The following is a 20,186-nucleotide window of genomic DNA, read 5'->3' on the forward strand; positions in this document are numbered from 1 at the left end:
TGCAGTAACAGTTTATTTTGAGAATATTGTAGATGGGAACTATTTGTTTATATATTCAAAATAAAAAATACATATGTAATATTTAAATAAAATAATATTTCTAATGATCCAGAGAGAATCTATCCTTTAGTTTTGTATTTTTCAAAGTTACAAAGATTGGAATTTGTAGTTTAGAAAAGGAATCGGAAAATATATTTAAAAAAGAGATACTTTCATTTTGGTCAATGAGTAACAAATGGAAAAATAAAATATATCAAACTATAATGAAACATCCATATGAACGCTATTAAAGTAAATAAAATATTACCTAAGATTATGTACATTACATTCATAAAATTTGTGAAACTTCTATTAATCTATAAAAAATTTATAACTCCTATTAATCTATAAAAATAAAAAGTATAGATTCAGTTATTATCATGTACAGTGGTACCTTGCTACTCACCTGCTTTGAAACTCATCAAATTTGGTACTCAACACATTTTGATGTGAAATTTTTGTCCCAGTGCTCATTATTTTGTTTGGTACACAACTCACAAGCTAGAATTTGTTGGTGTCAGCTGCCTTGTGACTCACAACATTATTCCTTATGGGAAAAAATATGTTTGGTACTCATTGTTTTTGGTACTTATTATGCCTCCCTGAACCAATTAAGGATGGGTACTGAGGTATCACTGTATTAAAGCTTATGTTTTACTACCATACCAAAAAAAAAAAAGCATATCTAATAAGTATGAAATATCAGAGCATAGTTTTTATGCTCTTGCAGAAAATTAAGCAGTTGTCCTCTTAATATTTATAGGCAGTGTACCAGTATTCAGAGATTTTCAGGGCAATAGCATTAATAGGCGGCTCTTGAGAATATTATCTGAGAGGAGTTTGACCCTGTGGCTCACAAGGACATGGACAGGATTCTGGGGAGGCTTAGCGCGGCCACATGTTTATTGGACCCGTGTCCCTCCTGGTTGGTGCTGCCTTCCTGGGAGGTTACACGAGGCTGGCTCCAGAGGATCATTAATGCTTTGTTGAGTGAAGGTTTCTTGCCTTCTGCCTTGAAAGAGGCGGTGGTGAGGCCCCTCCTCAAGAAGCCTTCTCTGGGACTTCCAGTTTGGTCCCCGTTGTCGCCAGATGGTCTTTTTTCAGACCGCCAGTCCCGTCGCCTGTAAAGAGCCGCTTCGAGAAAGGAGAAGCAGCTTGGAAAACTCCGAATTTCAAAGGAATCGTGAGGAGAGCCAGCGAGAACAGGTAGAGCCCCTGTGAAGCCCCCAGATTGCTTTTTTCTGCTTCTGGGGAGGAAACAGGCGAGACTCCCTATCCAGCTCGCCGAGGCTCCGGACCTCGGGGACAATTCTACACTTCGTAGAACTAGACGGCGTGACCAACCTTACTAGCGAAAACAAAGAGAATTCTCTAAACGAACAGGGTGAAATCGGGACTTGAACTTCATAACAGCAAGTATTTGTGCTAGCCCTGTGTTTAAATTTAAGTGAAAGATTGAAAGTCTCTTGAAAATGGCGCCCGGCTTCAGCGCTAGGGAAAGCTGAAAGCGAAAGTGGATTTGCATAGTCATTTCAATATGCTACAAAGTAACATTGCTTGCAACAAGCGAAGAGAAAGGGAAATCCTTTTAAAGTAAGCCTGATTCTGACTTAATTTTATTTTTAATTTGATAAAACCTGGGGGAATTTTTTAGAGGACTTTGTGGAGGAAGAAAGGGAAAAAAGACTTCCTTCTTTGAAAAAGTTAGATTACGTGGCAGAATGGCCTCAAAACAGACCAAGCAAGAAGCGAAGGCGGCAGGGGGGGGGATCCCCCATGCATAAACCGCAACAATAGCCTCCTAGCCAGCAGAGCCAGAAAAAGGAGATTGGTCTTGAAAACTTAAAAGAATTTATTGCTCAGGCTTTGATGAGGCAAGATGAAAACATGGATGAGAAGTTTAAAAAATCTCAACAGGAAATTAAGCAGGAGATTAAAGAAATCAAAGAGGTGGTTCAAGAAAAATATGATAAAGTGACCAAAAAGTTAATGACAGTGGTGACTGGTCTGTCAGATGCAGTTCTGCAAACTGATAAAAAAGTGGAGGAATTTAGACTAGAAGTAGATGTTAAAATGAAGGAGGCTGACCATAAAATCTTTAATGTTGACAATAAAATGCAAAGGATTGAAAATGAGATGACAATGATGCAATTCAGGTCTATGGAATTTGCTATAAGACTTAGAGGTATAAAAGAGAATACCAGAGAAGACCTGAGAAGGATCTCTGCTGATGCTTTAGCTGTGATGTTAAAGATTAGCCCTGAAGAGATTTTTTGCAAGATGGATAAAGTTTACAGAGTGAATTCTTGGGTGGCTAAACAAAGACAATTGCCTAGAGATGTGGTGATATATTTTACAGATAGAAGAATAAGAAATGATATTCTGCAAAGGTCCTTTGTCTCCATTGTGCAGGTGGATGGAAGGGAAATTGGAGTTTATAAAGAGCTGCCGCCTAAGATGTTAAAAGACAGAAAGGACTTTGGATTTTTAGTGACTGAACTAAAGAAACAGCAAATTCCATTCAGGTGGGATGCTCCAACTGGCATAATATTGAGGTTTCAAGGAGAAAGATATCGATTAAATACTGTTGAGAAAGCGGAAGAATTTTATTCTACAGTTTTTAAAACAGGTTCAACATCCCCACGTACATCTTCACTGTTGGAGATAAAGGAGAGTGATAAGGAGAAGCAGTTTGAACAAGAGACTGAAGAACAGTGTAAACAGATGGAGCGGGAGGCAATGGAAATGCAGGGAGCTACAGGGGGATTTCTGGATGAGCCTCTGTTAGATCTCCCTCTGGAAACTGTAATTGGATCACCTAAAAATACAAGAGAAGTGGCTTTGGAGCTAGCTCGGATGTGTGAAGCTAAAGATCAGCGTATAACTCGAGCAGCTTATAAGCAAATCAAAGAAAAACAACAACAGGAAAGGTCCAAGCCACAGCAAGACAAGAAGGGAGTTAAGGGTAATATACAAGCATGTGAAGCCATGGGAGGAGCTAAGCCGAAGACTATCAACTTGGGAGAAAGCCTTCAGCAAATGTTCTTATCGCTTCAAGAGGCTCCAGATGACAATTAAGTTTTTATCTTGGAATGTGAATGGATTAAACTCACCACAGAAAAGGAAGAAATTATTTAATTATTTGAGACAATTTAACAATGATATTATTTGCTTACAAGAAACTCATATTCGAATACAAGATCAAAAATACTTAATAAACTCTAGATTAGGAACACAATTTATAGCTTCGAATTTGGAAAAAAAGAACGGCGTAGTGATTTATATAAATAAAAGATTGTCAGCTAAAATTATAGAAGCAGATGACTGTGGGAGGTTTATAGCAATTGAACTTTATACAGAAAATGGTCCAATTTTGGTGATTGGAATTTATGCTCCTAATCAACAAGAAAAATTTTATAAAACATTGTATTCTAAAACATTGCAATGGGATTACAGATCTATTTTAATTATGGGAGATTGGAATGGAGTAATTGATCCCAAAATAGATAAAAAGAGTTTGGCAAAGTCAAGGATTAGACTACCACAGACTTTTTTTGATATGAAAGAAGATTTGGAACTAAAAGATATTTGGAGAATACATAATCCAAAAGATTTGGACTTTACTTTCTTTTCAGACAGGCACAGATCCTTCTCTAGGATTGATTTTATTTTATTATCATCTGATTTACTTGTAAAAACAAAAAAAAACAAAGATTTTTCCAAGGACTTTAACTGACCATAGCCCGGTATGGATAGAAATTGAAATGGGAAAGATTGAGAGAAGATCATGGAGAGTAAATGAAAACTTGTTTAGATATGAAAAGAATGTAAATGAACTCAAAAAGCAAATGAAAGAATTTTTTGAAATGAATTTGAATAAGGGTACCCCTATTGAAATTGTGTGGGATGCGAGTAAGGCATATATGAGAGGGGTACTCATTTATATGAATTCTAAACATAAATTAAACCAACAAAAGAAAAGACTTGAAATGGAAGCAGAGATAAAGAAAAAAGAACAGTTACTTATAAAAAATCCAACAGATGAAAGAATACGAGGAGCTGTAAAACTTTTGAAAGATCAATTTCATATGCTTATGGCGGAACAAACAGCAATTAATTTACAATTTGTGAAACATAATACATTTTGCAATGCTAATAAACCGGGCAGATGGCTGGCTTACACATTGAGGAAGCAACAGAGCACACGGGTTATTGGCAGCATTGAGAGTGGAGGGAAGGAAATTTTTCAACAAAAACTAATTAAAGAAGCTTTCTTAGATTATTATATCAAATTATATGCTAAAGATGATATAAAGACTGGATTTATAGACAAATATTTAGAAGAAAGACGAGTTATGAAAATTTCTAGTGATCAAAAGGAAAGAATGAGTCAACCTATAACAGTGGAGGAGATTACTGCCGCAATTAAACAATTGAAAACAGCTAAAGCACCAGGGACAGATGGTTTAACTGCGGTGTATTATAAAACTTTACAAGCAGAAATGATTGAACATCTCAAAGATTTATTTTGTAGTATACAACAAGGGGGTAAAATACCTCCTTCATGGAAAGCAGCTTATATTTCATTGATACCAAAAGAGCAAGCAGGTCCTAAAAAACCTGAGAATTTTAGACCAATATCTCTTCTGAATAATGACTACAAAATTTTTGCAAAAGTATTAGCCAACAGGTTAATGCCAGTTATTCAAGAGGTGATTCATCATGATCAAGCAGGATTTATAGAAGGCAGATACATGAAGGATAATGTAAGGCAAATAATAGACTTATTGGAATATCTTGAGAAGAATAAACAGATCTCTGCAGTGCTGGTGTTTTTGGATGCGGAGAAGGCCTTTGATAGAGTGGGTTGGAATTTTCTATTAAAGACTTTAAAAAAGATGGACTTTGGGGACCAATTTATACAGGCGGTTTCAGCAATTTATCAAGAACAAACGGCACAAATTATTATTAATGGAAGTTTAACTACGAATTTTAGTATTGAAAAAGGAACAAGACAAGGTTGTCCGCTATCCCCATTGTTGTTTATTTTAACATTAGAAGTCTTGTTGAATACAATACGGGACTCGAGTACTTTGAAGGGAATAGTGATAAGGCAAGAGGATTATAGGACAAGGGCATTTGCAGATGATCTGGTTGTTTCCCTAACACAGCCGATGGAATCAATAATCCAGATGAAAGACATTATAGAAGAATATGGTATGGTATCAGGATTTAGACTGAACCAGAAAAAAACTAAGATGATAGTTAAAAATATGACACAAGATCGAAAACAGAAACTTGAAAGAAGGGCAGTATCAAAGGTTAAATATCTAGGAGTTCAAGTTGCAGATTCAAATATAAAATTGTTCCAAAATAATTATGAGGTGTTGTGGGGAGAGGTACAAAAGGATATGGAAACTTGGAAAAAAACTGCAGCTGTCTTTACTTGGAAGAATAGCAGCAGTTAAGATGAACGTTCTACCTAGATTTCTTTTTTTGTTTCAAATGATTCCGGTGCTTAAAAGTGATAAACAACTGACAGAATGGCGAAGAGGAGTGAATAAGTTTGTCTGGAATGAGAAAAAGCCGAGAGTTAAATTGAAAATTATGCAAGATGTTCCAGAAAGGGGTGGCCTTAAACTTCCAAACCTACAATTGTATTATGAAGCAGCAGCCTTGACGCAAGCAAGTGATTGGTTTGGAAGGATAAAGACTGGAATATTGAATATAGAAAGTCATGATCTTGAATTTGGTTGGCATGCATATTTATTCTATGAGAACAAAGTGGATAAATTATTCAAAAGCTACATACTTAGGAACTCTTTGATGAGAGTCTGGAAGAAGCACCGACTCAAATGGGATTACAAAATACCGTTATGGTTGGATCTTGGTCATATTATGCGGAATACAAATATAATGTCACTCGGGGGGGGGTTATACAAAGAAGTTTTTTTTATGGATGGGGGCAGATGGCAACTAAAGACATTAGAAATACTGTTGGAAGAAGGGATTAATCTAACTTGGTTACAGTATAATCAACTTCAACTGAGATGGAAAGAAGATCAAAAAACTGGTATAATGATGCAATTTGTTAGACATATAAAAGAGAAAGGCCCAATGCATATTAAGAGGGTTTATAATGTTTTGTTAGAAAGAGATTCGGAAAATGAATTGGTTAAAGATTGCATGATAAAGTGGGCGCAAAATTTTGCAGAACCAGTGATGTTGGAAACATGGGAAAAAATATGGGTCCAGAATGTCAAATTTACACAGTCGCAGAATTTGAGGGAAAATTTTTATAAAATGTTTTATAGGTGGCATTTAGATCCTAAGAAACTGTCATGCATGTATCCTAATGTCCAACCAAAATATTGGAGATGTGATTGTTTAGATGCTACATATTATCATATTTGGTGGACTTCCAAGAAAGTGAAGGCTTTTTGGATAAAAATTTGGTGGGTTATGCAAAATGTTTTGAAGAAAAAAAATCAATTTTCTCCTCAATTGTTTTTATTGGGTATAGTTAACAGCTTTACAGTGGGTGAAACAAAACTGATATTATATATGGTGACAGCAGCTAGGTTACTGATTGGTCAATATTGGAAAAGGGATGTTATGCCTACAATTCAAGAATGGACTTTGAAGATGGCCAGTTTTGCAGAGATGGCGAAAATATCAGCATATCTAAAAGATCGGACTCAAGAGTTTTATGCATGGGAGTGGAAGAAGTGGATAGATTATATACAGAATAAATATCAAACTAGGAAATATCAGATAGCATTTAGTTGAATGTATTATATAGGGATAGAATAATTGAATGTTATTTACGAAGAAATGAATAGTACACGGGGTGGAATAGTTAGGGGTTATAGTATTATAAAATGTGATTTTGATTTGGATTTCATCTTGAGGAAGTCCTGGGGGGAGGGGAGGGCTAGGGAGGGTTTGGGGGGGGAAACCGGGGGGAAAATGTATTTGTAAAACTTTTTAAATAAAAAAAAAAGCCTTCTCTGGATCCGGCTGTTTTGGCAAATTACCGTCCAGTCTCCAACTTTCGCTTTGTGCTGAAGGTTGTTGAGAGTTGCACGACAGCTTCCCCAGCACCTGGATTATGCTGTCTATCTAGACCCGTTCCAGTCCGGTTTCAGGCCTGGGTACAGCACAGAAACCGTATTGGTCACATTGGTTGATGATCTCTGGAGGGCTCGGGACAGGGATTGTTCCTCTGTCCTGGTCCTATTAGATCTCTCAGCGGCTTTTGATACCATCGACCATGGTATCATGCTGCGCCGGCTGGAGGGGCTGGGGGTTGGGGGCACCGTATTACGGTGGTTCTCCTCCTTTCTCTCTGACCAGTCGCAGTTTGTGTTGGCAGGGGGGCAGAGGTCGTCCTTAAGTTGCCTTATGTGTGGGGTGCCGCAGGAGTCGGTCCTCTCGCCCCTTCTGTTCAACATTTATGTGAAGCCACTGGGTGAGATCATCCGTGGTATTGGGGTGCAGTTCCATCAGTACACTGATGGCACTCAGCTGTACATCTCAACTCCAGACCACCCCAATGATGCCCTTGAAGTGATGTCCTGATGCCTGGAGGCCGTGCGGGTCTGGATGGGGAGAAACAGACTCCGACTCAACCCCTCCAAGACTGAGTGGCTGTGGCTCCCGGCATCCCGATATAGCCAGCTGGTGCCATCGCTGGCTATTGGAGGCAAGTCATTGGCCCCCATGGAGAGGGTTCGCAACTTGGGTGTCCTCCTGGACGCGCAGCTGTCTTTAGAAGAGCATATGACGGTCGTGGCCAGGGGGGCTTTTTATCAGGTTCGCCTGATCCGCCAGTTGCATCCCTTTCTGGATCGGGACTCCCTGCGCATGGTCACTCATGCCCTCATCACTTCCCGACTGGACTACTTCAATGCTCTCTACATGGGGCTCCCCTTGAAGAGCATCCGGAGGCTCCAGCTGGTCCAAAATGCAGCCGCGTGGGTGATTATAGGAGCGGCGGGGAGCTCCCATGTAACACCTCTCCTGCGCAAGCTGCATTGGCTCCCAGTGGTCTTCCGGGTGTGATTCAAGGTGTTGATTAACATCTTTAAAGCGCTCCATGCCTTAGGACCTGGGTACTTACGGGACCGCCTTCTGCTACCGACAGCCTCCCACCGGCCAGTATGCTCCCACAGGGCGGGGCTCCTTGGGGTGCCGTCAGTCAGACAATGTCGACTGGTGACCCCCCCGGGGGAGAGCCTTCTCAGTGGGGGCTCCTGCCCTCTGGAACGAGCTACCCACAGAGGTACGGAGGATCCTGTACTTGCGCACCTTCTGCTGTGCCCTGAAGACTTTGTTATTCCAGCAAACCGGGCTAGCCTAATTTTAACAGTTTTAAATTTTAAATTGGATTTTAATGGGATGTTTTCAATTGTGGGCCAAAGTATTTAATCTGGTTTCAAATTGTTTTAACTTTTATATTTATGTATTTGATCTTGGCTGTTCACCGCCCTGAGTCCTTCGGGAGAAGGGCGGTATATAAATATCATTAATAAATAAATAAATAAATAAATTTTGTCAAATGAATGGGGGGGGTATTTGTAGAAATGATTTTTTTCCCAGATTATTGGTTTTTACTTAGTACATTATCATATTACCTGTAGTTGTATGCATTTTTACCCAGCAACTTTTGTTGAGGAAAGTGAATTCATGAAGCTCTTATTCGGAATATGTTATTGGGAGAAAGAGGGAGGAAAAACCTGAATATGTTGAGATAAATTTTTAAAATAAAATCCTTTCAGATTAGCTAAAATGTCTCATTAAAATACTTATATATTAGCTAAATTATTGTGATAACACTAACAATAGCATAGCATATAGACTTATATACTTTTCAGCACTCTCTGGGTGGTTTCCAATGTCAGCATACTGCTCTCATTTTACCAACCCTGGAAGGATGGAAGGCTGAATCAACCTTGAACCCTATCAGGATTCAGGGCAGAGTTTGCCTGCAATAGTGCAATACTGCGTTCTAACCACTGTGCCAATAGGGCTCTTTATCCTATTCTGAGAACAACATACTGCATTGAGAGGCTTGTCTCTAGTTGTCAAACTAGCCATTAATTTTTTATATAAACTGGTATTGATATTTACTCTTTATCATGAAAGTATTTTGATTTTTAATACTAGAAAATCATAATTGAATTATTGAACCATAACTGATTTCGGCCTCATATAAAAAATCCTTTCCTTTTTTCATATTTTACAGAGTGATGGAACACTCTTGGCTACGGGATCATATGATGGCTTTGCAAGAATATGGACGGAAGATGGTAAGACTGAAGAAATATTTTTTTTCAAATCATTAGATATTTTTTTTGTTAGCCTAAATTTGTTTCAGTGATCAAATTATTTATTTTTTAATTCATCACAGGAAATCTTGCAAGCACCTTAGGGCAACATAAAGGGCCCATCTTTGCTCTGAAATGGAACAAAAAGGGAAATTACATTTTAAGCGCTGGCGTTGATAAAGTAAGTGTTGGATTTTATCATTTGCAAGTATCAATTATCTAATTATCTTTTTAATCTTCTGTTTCAATTCTTCAAACAGCTGCTATTTCTGTATTTACCAGGTGGTGGTGCCATCTTCATTTCTCTATATGCACAATACTATTATAATCAATTCTTGTCCAGTTTATAAATGGCCACATTTGTTATCTATTGAATGCCCCATGTTATCTATTTTGTGTGGATTGTTTTGATTTTACAACTGATAATGCTGTTTGACATCTGGTTTTTTTCTTCCATTTGCTCTTCCTTCTCTACCTAGACAACAATAATTTGGGATGCTCATACAGGTGAAGCTAAACAACAGTTTCCTTTCCACTCAGGTAATTAAAGTTCAACTGTTATTTATGCTTGCTATATTTAACAAATGGCAAAGAAGTTTATTCTGTCATAATTATGTGTCACAAGTGACTATTAAACAGATTTAGGCTATTGCATCCTAGTTTGCTTGATTATATTTGTCTGATGAGAAGAACAGAAGTGAAATCATTTTTGTTAGACAAATTTGAGAGTAAAAATTTGGATATTGCCATATCATAAAGTATTGATAGACCAAATCACTGAGAAATATTCATTATTCTCAGTTATCTTTTACATAAGAGATGGTATCTTTGTAGTGATTTAGCCCAATCACATACTTATCATTTTACCAATGACATAAATTTACATAAATGGTATCAAACAATAACATCATGTAAATTGCATAAATTATTCCATTTTCATCTTATATTATTCAAGCAATACAAATTGCATTGAATATTTGGTGCCACAGAAATTTAAAATGCAAAGTCCGTTTTATGTCAAGATTTCATCTTGTATTATTTTGGTATAGAGTCTGGGTCACACGTTTTAGTTCAGACCAATAGTGGGTTGCTAACGGTTCGCCCCAGATCGGGCGAACCGGTAGCAGTGGCGACAGGAGGCTCCATCCACCCACCCACCCGGACGCTTCTGCGCATGCGCAGAAGCATGAGCAAGCACGCAAGCATGAGCAAACCAGTAGCAAACTAAATTGAAATCCACTACTGGTTCAGACTGATAGTGTTCTAAAAGTCTATCCTCTGGTTTTCCAAAAGCTTTATTCTGGCGTGTATGTAAAAACTACATTATTATCTAATTTATTTTGATAAGTGTTTTACAGGTTTCAGAAAGTGTGCTGTGTTTTTAGATTTGTTTGGAGTTTTTTTCTATAGGTAGTCCTTAACTATGACTGTGATGGTCATAAATTGGGTCACCCACATGACTGACCCGATTTTACATATTTTTGCAATGGTTGTCAATGAACATCACAATCACTAAGTGAACACTGCAGTTGTTAAATGTTCACTAGCAGTTGGTTTTGCTGAAAACCAGAAGTAAATGCTGATTTTCAGCAAAACTGTCATAAAACACTTTAATGTACTTTCCCCCAAAATAAGACATCCCCTGATAATAAGCCCAATCGGGCTTTTGAGTGCATGGCAATAAGGCCAAGCGCTTATTTTAGGGTTCAAAAAAAATGTAAGACAGGGTCTTATTTTCTGGGAAACACGATATGTTATTTGTATGATAATGTCATTAGAGTGGAAATTAGACCCACTGCATGCTGTGGCATCAAAGCTGGTATATAATGGTTTTATTCTATTGTAAATAGAATAAATGTTGGTCATACTATCAGAAAAATAGTATAGTGTTAGGATGCTACATGTAATTAAATTAAATTAAATTAACAGTTACAAAGGTAATTTGCTTCCTGGCCAAATTTCCTAATGGTCCCTTTCTGTCCTCCTTTCACAGCCCCAGCCCTGGATGTAGATTGGCAGAACAATACTACCTTTGCATCGTGCAGCACTGATATGTGCATACATGTATGCAGACTTGGCTGTGATCGTCCAGTCAAAACCTTTCAAGGCCACACGGTAAAATTAGGCAATAATCTTAACACACTGCAATTAAAACAGACTTTATCAATATTTCAGGAATACTATATTCTTAAATCAATAGCTGTCTAATTCATTTAGCTGGCAGGCATATATTGAATTTTGAGAATATATATTTATGTGTTCATGCAAAATAGTAAGCATGTTACTCTTGGATGAGAGCGTCCTCATTCAGAAATTAGCTGGCAAAGTGGTCATGTCTAATAACAGGAAACCAAGAAGGAAAGTTCTATTATTACCACAGCTTATTTTGTCTTCTTTCTAGGTAGTATCTATACTTCAAAATTAGAAAGAAAAGAAAGTACTCTTGGCAGTAAATTCATTGATGTTAATAAGAATGTAGTGAAATAATTTTTTATTTGTTTTTATAGCTTTGCTTTAAAAAAATAGAAATGCTATTTTTATTAGAACATTAAATAGAATTCATGGTAGTGAACCAGTGGTCTGAATTAGTATGCAACACTTTTCCCCAGAGATGATTTAAAAGCCAGAGATATTTTTTTAAACTGTGAAGAGATAGGTAGCTACTGTAAAAAAGGTAGCTAATTGTAATATTGGGAGAATGCAAGATAATTTATCAATTAAATAACAAATCCAGAAAAATTATAATTTTACATTGTAATTTATAGCGTAATATAAATTAAATTTATAATTTTGAGTTTTTAAAAATATTTAGGCTTATTATGGTTGTATGGTTGTCTCTCTATATTACACTACACACAACTGCAGATATAACTGCATTTTTACATGAGGCAACTTCTAATTCCAATTTCTAATTTTCCATGCATCCCTGATGGTGATTTATTTATAAAACAGACAAAATATCCATGAAATGATGTGGTAATAATAATAATGCCTTTTAAGATGTTAATTCATTGACATTTAACCCAGTGGTGAAATCCAATTTTTTTACTACCGGTTTTGTGGACATGGCTTGGTGGGCGTGATGTGGCTTGGTGGGTGTGGCAGGGGAAGGATACTGCAAAATCTCCATTCCCATCCCACTCCAGGGGAAGGATATTGCAAAATCCCCATTCCCTCTCCACTCCTGGGGGAAGGATATTACAAAATCTCCATTCTCACCCTACTGTGGGGCCAGCCAGAGATGGTATTTGCTGGTTCTCCGAACTACTCAAAATTTCCGCTACCGGTTCTCCAAACTGCTAAAAATTTCCGCTACTGGTTCTCTAGAACCTTTCAGAACCTGCTGGATTTCACCCCTGATTTAACCTGACACAAAATTATGAACTCTGGAGTGATTATAATAAAAAAGGGAACTTGCTTCCCTCTATAGTGAGAATGTATAAAATCTTGACAGTTTAAAGGGATGTCTTGGACAGAATGATAACAATAGCCAAGCAACAGATTGAATTCTCTCCAAATTTAGGCTTATTATGTTTAACAGAAGGAGTAAAAAGTTGCAAAACAAGAAATGCATTGTTTATCTGCTTATAACAGCAAAATTAATCATTATCTTCCAATGCAAAATATCTTAATAAACCTTTGCTTGAAAAATGGTTCAATAACATTCAATCTATTTCCCTGTTTAAAAAACTTCTGAAAAACTTGATGTGACAATAAATTCAGCTTAAGCAGCTTGCTTGTTTCTAAAAAGTACAACACTGTTTACAGAGTATATACACTAATTTTAAAATAAATCCTTTCTTTCAGAATGAGGTCAATGCAATTAAATGGGATCCCTCTGGTATGCTTCTAGCATCCTGCTCAGATGATATGACGTTAAAGGTATGATCTCAGGTCCAAGCATAGTATTTTCAAGAACTTGAATTAAAGTTTATAAAATATTATTTGTAAAGTTTTTGAAGGATTTGCAATCATCTGAAAACAGAAATTACTAGTCTTTTTTGCATGGTTTTTGCATAGTGACCTGCATCATAGATGGACAAAATATTTCTAAATGCAGATTTTATTCATCTTCATTCAATTGATTCTTTATATAGATTTGGAGTATGAAGCAAGACACTTGTGTACATGACCTTCAAGCACATAACAAAGAGATTTATACTATCAAATGGAGTCCAACAGGACCAGGTACCAGCAATCCAAACTGCAACATTATGTTGGCAAGGTAAAAGCAAAAGAATGCAATGTCTTCTATTCTTATACCAAAGCACTTGAAACACAGCTTCTTTTCCCAGTCCCTTAGCATCCTGCATTCTCAGTTATATTTAACTGTTTACATATTTACAAAGTTACTGATATTCTTCATAGAATATTAGAAGCATAAGCATGACTTGAAAAAGTTTCCTTGCATTGTCAGCACTGGCAGAGGAAGAACAGGTTGAACTACATTTTTGTGCTGAGCAAAAATCTCTAACAACCTGTGTAATTCCTATACTGCAGTTCCTACTTCGTCCTTTTCCTCCAAGCCTACTTATTTAAATCTGTTAAGCTTCATGGCCCACCTACATGCTATTTAGGGTTATTTATGACTACTGAGCTAGTATGGGGCTGTGGCTCTGACACAGTCATTCAAGGAACTTGTTACATTGGGAAATCTCAGTATCAGCACTGGAATGGGGAGATATGCCCAAGCACGTATTTGCATAGGAAGGCAGAGAACATTGCATAAGATCAATAGATTGTTTTCACTTTGATAGTAATGTTTTAACCACTTACATGAGCAATATCCTCAATGAAAAAAATGTTTTTATCTCTTTGCTTCAGTGCTTCATTTGATTCTACTGTTCGGTTGTGGGATGTAGAAAGAGGTATCTGCACTCACACGTTAACAAAACATCAAGAACCTGTCTACAGTGTAGCTTTTAGTCCTGATGGAAAATATTTAGCAAGTGGATCCTTCGACAAATGTGTTCATATATGGAATACCCAGGTATGGTAATTTTATATCATGACACTAAAATAAATTAATCCTGCTCTTTAAATTGTAGTAAATGTGTTTGTAACTTGTTTTTACTACATAATATAAATATTTTTGATACATATATTTAAATAAATGTGGCAGAGGCCTATGAATCTAATAGACTTAACAAAAGGATATTCCTGTCACTAGTAGTTTTGTGTCTAGGAGCAGGTGTGTATATAATACATTGTAGCCATATCTTAACTTTTGTTGAATAGTAAAATGTATGACCAGGATTCCTTTTTTAAAATGATTTTCAGCAATAAAGCTATATAAAATTTGATTAAATCATACTCCTTAAAAACTTAATAAGTCCTTTCCCTCAGCTTTATCTTTTCATTAATTGAAAGAGGTTATCAACAGTGTTCTTTCAATGGCTTAATTAGAAGTAGATAACCTAGTACTTTCCAGATACTTTAGACTCCAACTGCCATTAGATTCAGACTGTATAATAAATAACAACAGAATGTCCTGTTTATAGTCCAGAAGCATGTAGCAAGTCTGATTGTTTGAAAATAAATTTAAAGCAAGTTTAATGGAGACACTTAAATGTTCATGTTTAATGTGCATGTTTTTCACCATGGTAGACTTCAGGTTTTGAATTTAGTCCTAAAACTAACCTAATTTAATATCGTTGCATTTTTTATCTGTTAGAAGGTCTGTTTTTATGTTGATTCTCAGTCAAATTCTCAAAGGCAACCTTGAGGCTAATGAGATTAGCTGTATTCCTTCCTAGGAATAGCAGTCTGCACTCAAGATAAATGAACTTAATTAAGAAATTATATCAGTCCAGAAATATTGCTCAAAATACCAATGTATTGTGTTATAGGAGTGACTCTCTCAATGTTGCTAAATTTTTGGCAAGCCTCAACATTTTTATACTGACTGAAACTGTTATTTCAGTTATTGTAGTTTGGCTCTCTTGCTATAGGGTCACATTCTTATAAATTAGAGGCAAAATTACATTTTAAGAGCAGTTTCATTCTTAGTTATTTTTTTAATTCAGTTTTCAATTTTATGTAGACTCCTTACTTTTTACTCACCCAATACGTACCCCTAGTTAAAGGCCAAGTACTTTGTATAGTAAGTTAATAGTTAACAAATATCGTGTTATCAAGATAATGATGAAAACCGTCTTGAATGCATTTGGGTTAATATAAAAGGGGGGGAATGACATTGCCATAGATGTATACTATAGGCCACCCAACCAAATAGATGAAATAGATGATTTTGCTAGTCAGTTAATTAAGGTATGTAGGAAGTACATCACAATAGTAATGGGGAACTTAAATTATCCTGACATCAACTGGGAAACAAACAAACTTTACACCAAGTGGAAGATCAAACAGTTTCCTGACAAACCTAGCAGACAACTTTGTCTCCCAAAAAGTAGAGAAGGAAACTAAGAAGTCAGCCATATTGGACTTAATTCTCACTAACAGAGGTGAAATGGTAGAAGGTGTTGAAGTTATAGGAATCTTGTAAAGGAAGTGATCATGCAATATTGGAATTCAACATTATTTATTTATTTTGTTTGTTTGTTTGTCAAACATGTACAAGATAACAAGTATAGCTATGAACATAAACATGAACAAAGGAAGTAAATACAGATAAATGTAACAGTAAGACAGGGATGGTAGCACGCTGGTGCACTTATGCACATCCCCTTTACCGACCTCTTAAGAATGGGGTGAGGTCCATGGTAGACAATTTGAGACTAAAGCTGTGAGGGTTTGAGGCTATAACAACCGAGTCGGGTAGAGCATTCCAGGCGTTGACCACTCTGTTGCTGAAGTCGTATTTTCTGCAATCGAGTTTAAAGTGGTTTACCTTGAGTTTGTATCAATTGTTTGCCCATGTATTATTATGGTTGAAGCTGAAGAAGTAATTGCAAGGCAAGATGTTGTAGAAGACAATTTTGTGTACTATGCTTAGATTGGACCACAGGCAGCGCAGTCCAGATTGTCCAAGCCCAAAATTTCAAGCCTGGAGGCATAGGGAATTCTACTATGAGTAGAGGAATGGAATATTATGCAAGCATAAGCAATAGAACAAAGTCAAACTAGAGTGATTTCAATAAACTTAGAGAGAGCTTGGGAAGGATTCCATGGATGACAATCCTCAAGGGGAAAACAACCCAAGAAGCTTGGGGAATTTTGAAAAGTGAGATTATAAAAGCCCAGTCTAGCACATTTCCAGTGAAGAAGAAAAAATAACAGCTCTCAAAAGAAACCAGCATGGCTGCATAAAGAACTCTCTGATAAATTGAAAGACAAAAAGGACTATAAAAAGTGGAAAGGGGGGCATAAAACTAAGGCAGAATATCAGCAAATATGAAAGCAGGAAAGCTAAGGCTCAAAATGAACTAAAGCTTGGAACAAAAGTAAAAAAATGACCAAAAAAAGTTTGTTTCATTATGTAAAAAATGAGGAAAAAATCAAGGAAACGATTGGCCCATTAATGGGAGAAAACAGTAAGGTGACAAGCAACGGGGAGAAAACTGAACTGCTTAACTTGTTTTTTGCATCTGTCTTTACACATATCCAAATGATCCAAGTTATTACTCCATAAGCTATAGGCAAAACTAATGCAACTATTATTTATAGAAATGTATGTGTTATGATATCAGTATTGAAATTACAAACAAAATGGTACAGATTTGTCCCCTGAATGAAGGTGTTCTATTTATTCATAGAGTGGGACTCTAGTACATAGCTACAGAGGCACCGGTGGAATATTTGAAGTCTGCTGGAATGCTAGAGGAGACAAAGTTGGAGCCAGTGCTTCAGATGGATCGGTATGGTTTCTTCAGTTTTGGGTTTTGTTTTGTTTTTAGTTATCCATAAATGAGTGCATTTCAACACCGCAAGTATTTCTTCTTGTGCTGCACTAGTGATCTCTCTGCTAAAATGCATAATTCAGACAAATTTATTTAGATATGTTGGGAGTAAAATCCAGAGTGCAATAAAATCTAGTTCTGAAGCTGACAAGAAACCACAAATCACAGCCTAAATAGAATAGTTAAATGTGGAACAGGTGCCCCCAACAATTAAAAGATGGCCAAGAGTTCTTTGCCTTGAAAAGACAGGGGGGAAAGACCTGAGGTTTAAATCCTGGAGGTAGGGGTCCTGGCTGTGTAGGCTTTTTGAAAAGTTTGCATTAAACTTTGCTCTCAGGAGTTGCTGGCTGGGTAGGGAGGGGGAAGTTGGTTCTTTTGGCCAGATAAGGAAGGAGGAGAGAAAAGGAAGGGAGAGGGAGCATATTTTTTTACTCTTTTCCTCTTGGGTTCCCTCCTGTTCTGCCATGCATTTCCTGCTGACCAAGCTAGAGCACATATGGGGGGCTTTGAACAATGCAGCATCAGTGCCAGACTTTTGGAAAAAGCATCCCACCCCAAACTGTTTCTTTGCCAGGAGATTAAGCTCCTTCGGAAACTTATTCCAGCAAATTCCCATCGTTGCTAAGCAGTCAAATGTTAGAGGTCTAGTATGCTTGGATTTTAACAGGAAGAATTTTCAGTGCCAGAACAGGGAGGCACCCTAAAGTAAAGCGTGGGTGCCTCATGGCTCTGGGCAAGGCTTGGAAAGCCCAGTGTAGGCCATGCATGAATCTCTCACTTCTGGTGCTGAAAATTCTCACTGCTAACATCCAAGTGGAAAACATTTTTTTAGGGAAGCTGGCAGGGAAGATTGCAAATGGCAAGCACATGTGTTTTGTGATGAATGGAAGTGTTTTACAGACAATAAAGCACTGTTCCAAGGCCATTTTAATTTTGAACAGTTGTTAAGGTAGCAATCATAAGTCGAGAACTACCTATAATGGCCAGGTTCAAATAAAGCTATTTCTTGCTTTCATTGTATGTTTTTGCACACTTGAAAAATTTGAGTAAGGATTTGATTTTAGGCAATCCTTATTCTTCAGCTTGCCTTTCTTTCATCTGTAATACTCAGGATTTAAAACTGAGTGGGTGTGAACATTTTATGAAAATGCAAGTGTGCTCTTGTTCATTATCCTGATAGAATTATATACAGTTGAATTATCAAAAGTTATTAAGAGTTTATTTGGTGCCCAATTTTTCTGTGTTCCAGGTGTGTGTTCTAGACCTGCGAAAATAAATATTTTAGAAGAAACTGCAAATGGACCAGCGTTGAATGTGGAGGTAGAAGCACTCTTCAAACATACTTTTAACATCTCTGGAATGGCAAAAACGGGGGGAAATAAACAGAAGCAGAACTAATCAAATAATGCATTTCTCCCAGGCAAAAGGAGCTTGCAATGTTTTGTCCACCAACCTTCAACAAGGTTCACCTTCAACAAGGAATCACTTAGGGAGGGGGGATTTTTCCACTATGAACTTACAGCCTTTGGAGGCAAGCAAGAAGGTGGCCATCAATAGCTAAACCTGCTGTTTGCTGGGGTCAGATCTCTGAGACCTCATTTTGACAGCTGCTAAAAAGAAGACGAAAAGCTGTGCCAAAAACAATAAAAATTAAAAGGAAAACAAAATCTATGAAGCAAAATGCTTTGATAAACCAAAATGGGAAAAAGTTCTCCTCCATGTGGTATTGCATTGTTTTTCTTTCTAGTTTGGACACTACAATTGCTCTCCCAAAGGACATTCAAAACCAGTTTGTATTGATGATACACTCAAATTTGTAATCCCAACACTTTGTATTTTCTAGACTACTGTTATTTGTTCAGTGATTTTTTTCTTATCAGCTGGAATGTTACAGCCTTGACAATAACAGGCATAGGTTCAAACTGAATGTCTTTGTTTCTTTCTTTTTGTTTGTTTGTTTATTTGTTTTCTTTCTTTTCTTTTTCTTTTCTTTCTCTCTCTCTCTTTCTCTTTCTTTTTTTCTTTCTTTCTTATTTTCACCAACTTTTTGCTTTGTCCTAGTTAATGCAAAGGGCAGATGGGCCTCATTAGTGACTGCTTCTGTTTTCCATTTCTCCTCTTCAACCCTCCCCCCCCATCTTTTCTCTTTTCTTTATCCTCTGATTCTGCTACTTCTTTAATGTTTCCATGCTTCAGATCTTAAAATCTGAAGGGCACTTTCAAAAAATTGTGTATTAAGTGCTTTAGGTGCCGGAAAAGCTTTTTACAGAAGAAAGATTACTTTTTAAAAAAAGAAAGAACCCCATGTATTTTTGGAATAAGAAATAAAGGACGTAGTATTTTTATGTTAAAAGACAATTTTAGAAACTTAAAATATCTAACATGTGGATTGGATTATGTTCCATCATTTAAAAGAACAATTCAGATGAATCCCTATTTAAAGATGCAGTATCTTTTTAATCTTCATGAAAGGCAGTTTTGCCTATCTTCTTTTTAAAAGATTCTTTAATCATGCAAGTAGTCAAATATTCCGTGGCATAAATTATTTATCAGATATTGTAACTCGACAGAATATTAAAACATAATTTCAGAATTATAAACTTCAAAACTTACTTTGAATTAATTTTTTCTTAAAAATCATGACTTTTTAAAAGAAAACTATTACCATTGGTGTACCATGATCTGCTTTCAAATATAGCTTTGACTTATACTTGAAGTTATGAAAGAATTAATCTTAACATTTCACTCTATATGAAATACTATTTACAAATTATGTAGAGATGTTTGATAGATAGAACAGATTTCATCATTTTTATTTTTCAAATAGTATTTCACCCCAAGATATTAGGCTTGAGTACATTAAACTCAAAGAAATTCACTTCTAAATAGACATGCATAATATTACTGTTTAAATCTGGCTTCAAATCAACAATAACTGGGTAGTGAGGCATATAAATAT

The 20,186-nt window shown here is 36.5% G+C and overlaps 1 protein-coding gene across 2 annotated transcripts in view; it reads left to right on the forward strand.

Annotated features, from left to right (window-relative positions):
• Positions 1-19,906, forward strand: part of TBL1X (transducin beta like 1 X-linked) — a 167,757-nt gene extending 147,851 nt beyond the window's left edge. For both annotated transcript variants that reach the window (XM_070943469.1, XM_070943470.1), the window contains 9 exons: positions 9,287-9,350; positions 9,452-9,549; positions 9,848-9,908; positions 11,362-11,483; positions 13,176-13,250; positions 13,466-13,593; positions 14,193-14,358; positions 17,084-17,185; positions 18,477-19,906. In XM_070943469.1, the coding sequence (XP_070799570.1) occupies positions 9,287-9,350; positions 9,452-9,549; positions 9,848-9,908; positions 11,362-11,483; positions 13,176-13,250; positions 13,466-13,593; positions 14,193-14,358; positions 17,084-17,185; positions 18,477-18,503 (843 nt within the window). In that variant the 3' untranslated portion in view covers positions 18,504-19,906. The remainder of the gene's footprint in view (positions 1-9,286; positions 9,351-9,451; positions 9,550-9,847; positions 9,909-11,361; positions 11,484-13,175; positions 13,251-13,465; positions 13,594-14,192; positions 14,359-17,083; positions 17,186-18,476) is intronic.
• Positions 19,907-20,186: the final 280 nt, after the last annotated feature.

The sequence above is a fragment of the Pituophis catenifer genome, unplaced genomic scaffold, assembly GCF_029215685.1.
Source record: "Pituophis catenifer annectens isolate HBS135680 unplaced genomic scaffold, rPitCat1.0.hap2 SCAF_4, whole genome shotgun sequence".
Taxonomy (NCBI): Eukaryota; Metazoa; Chordata; class Lepidosauria; order Squamata; family Colubridae; genus Pituophis; species Pituophis catenifer.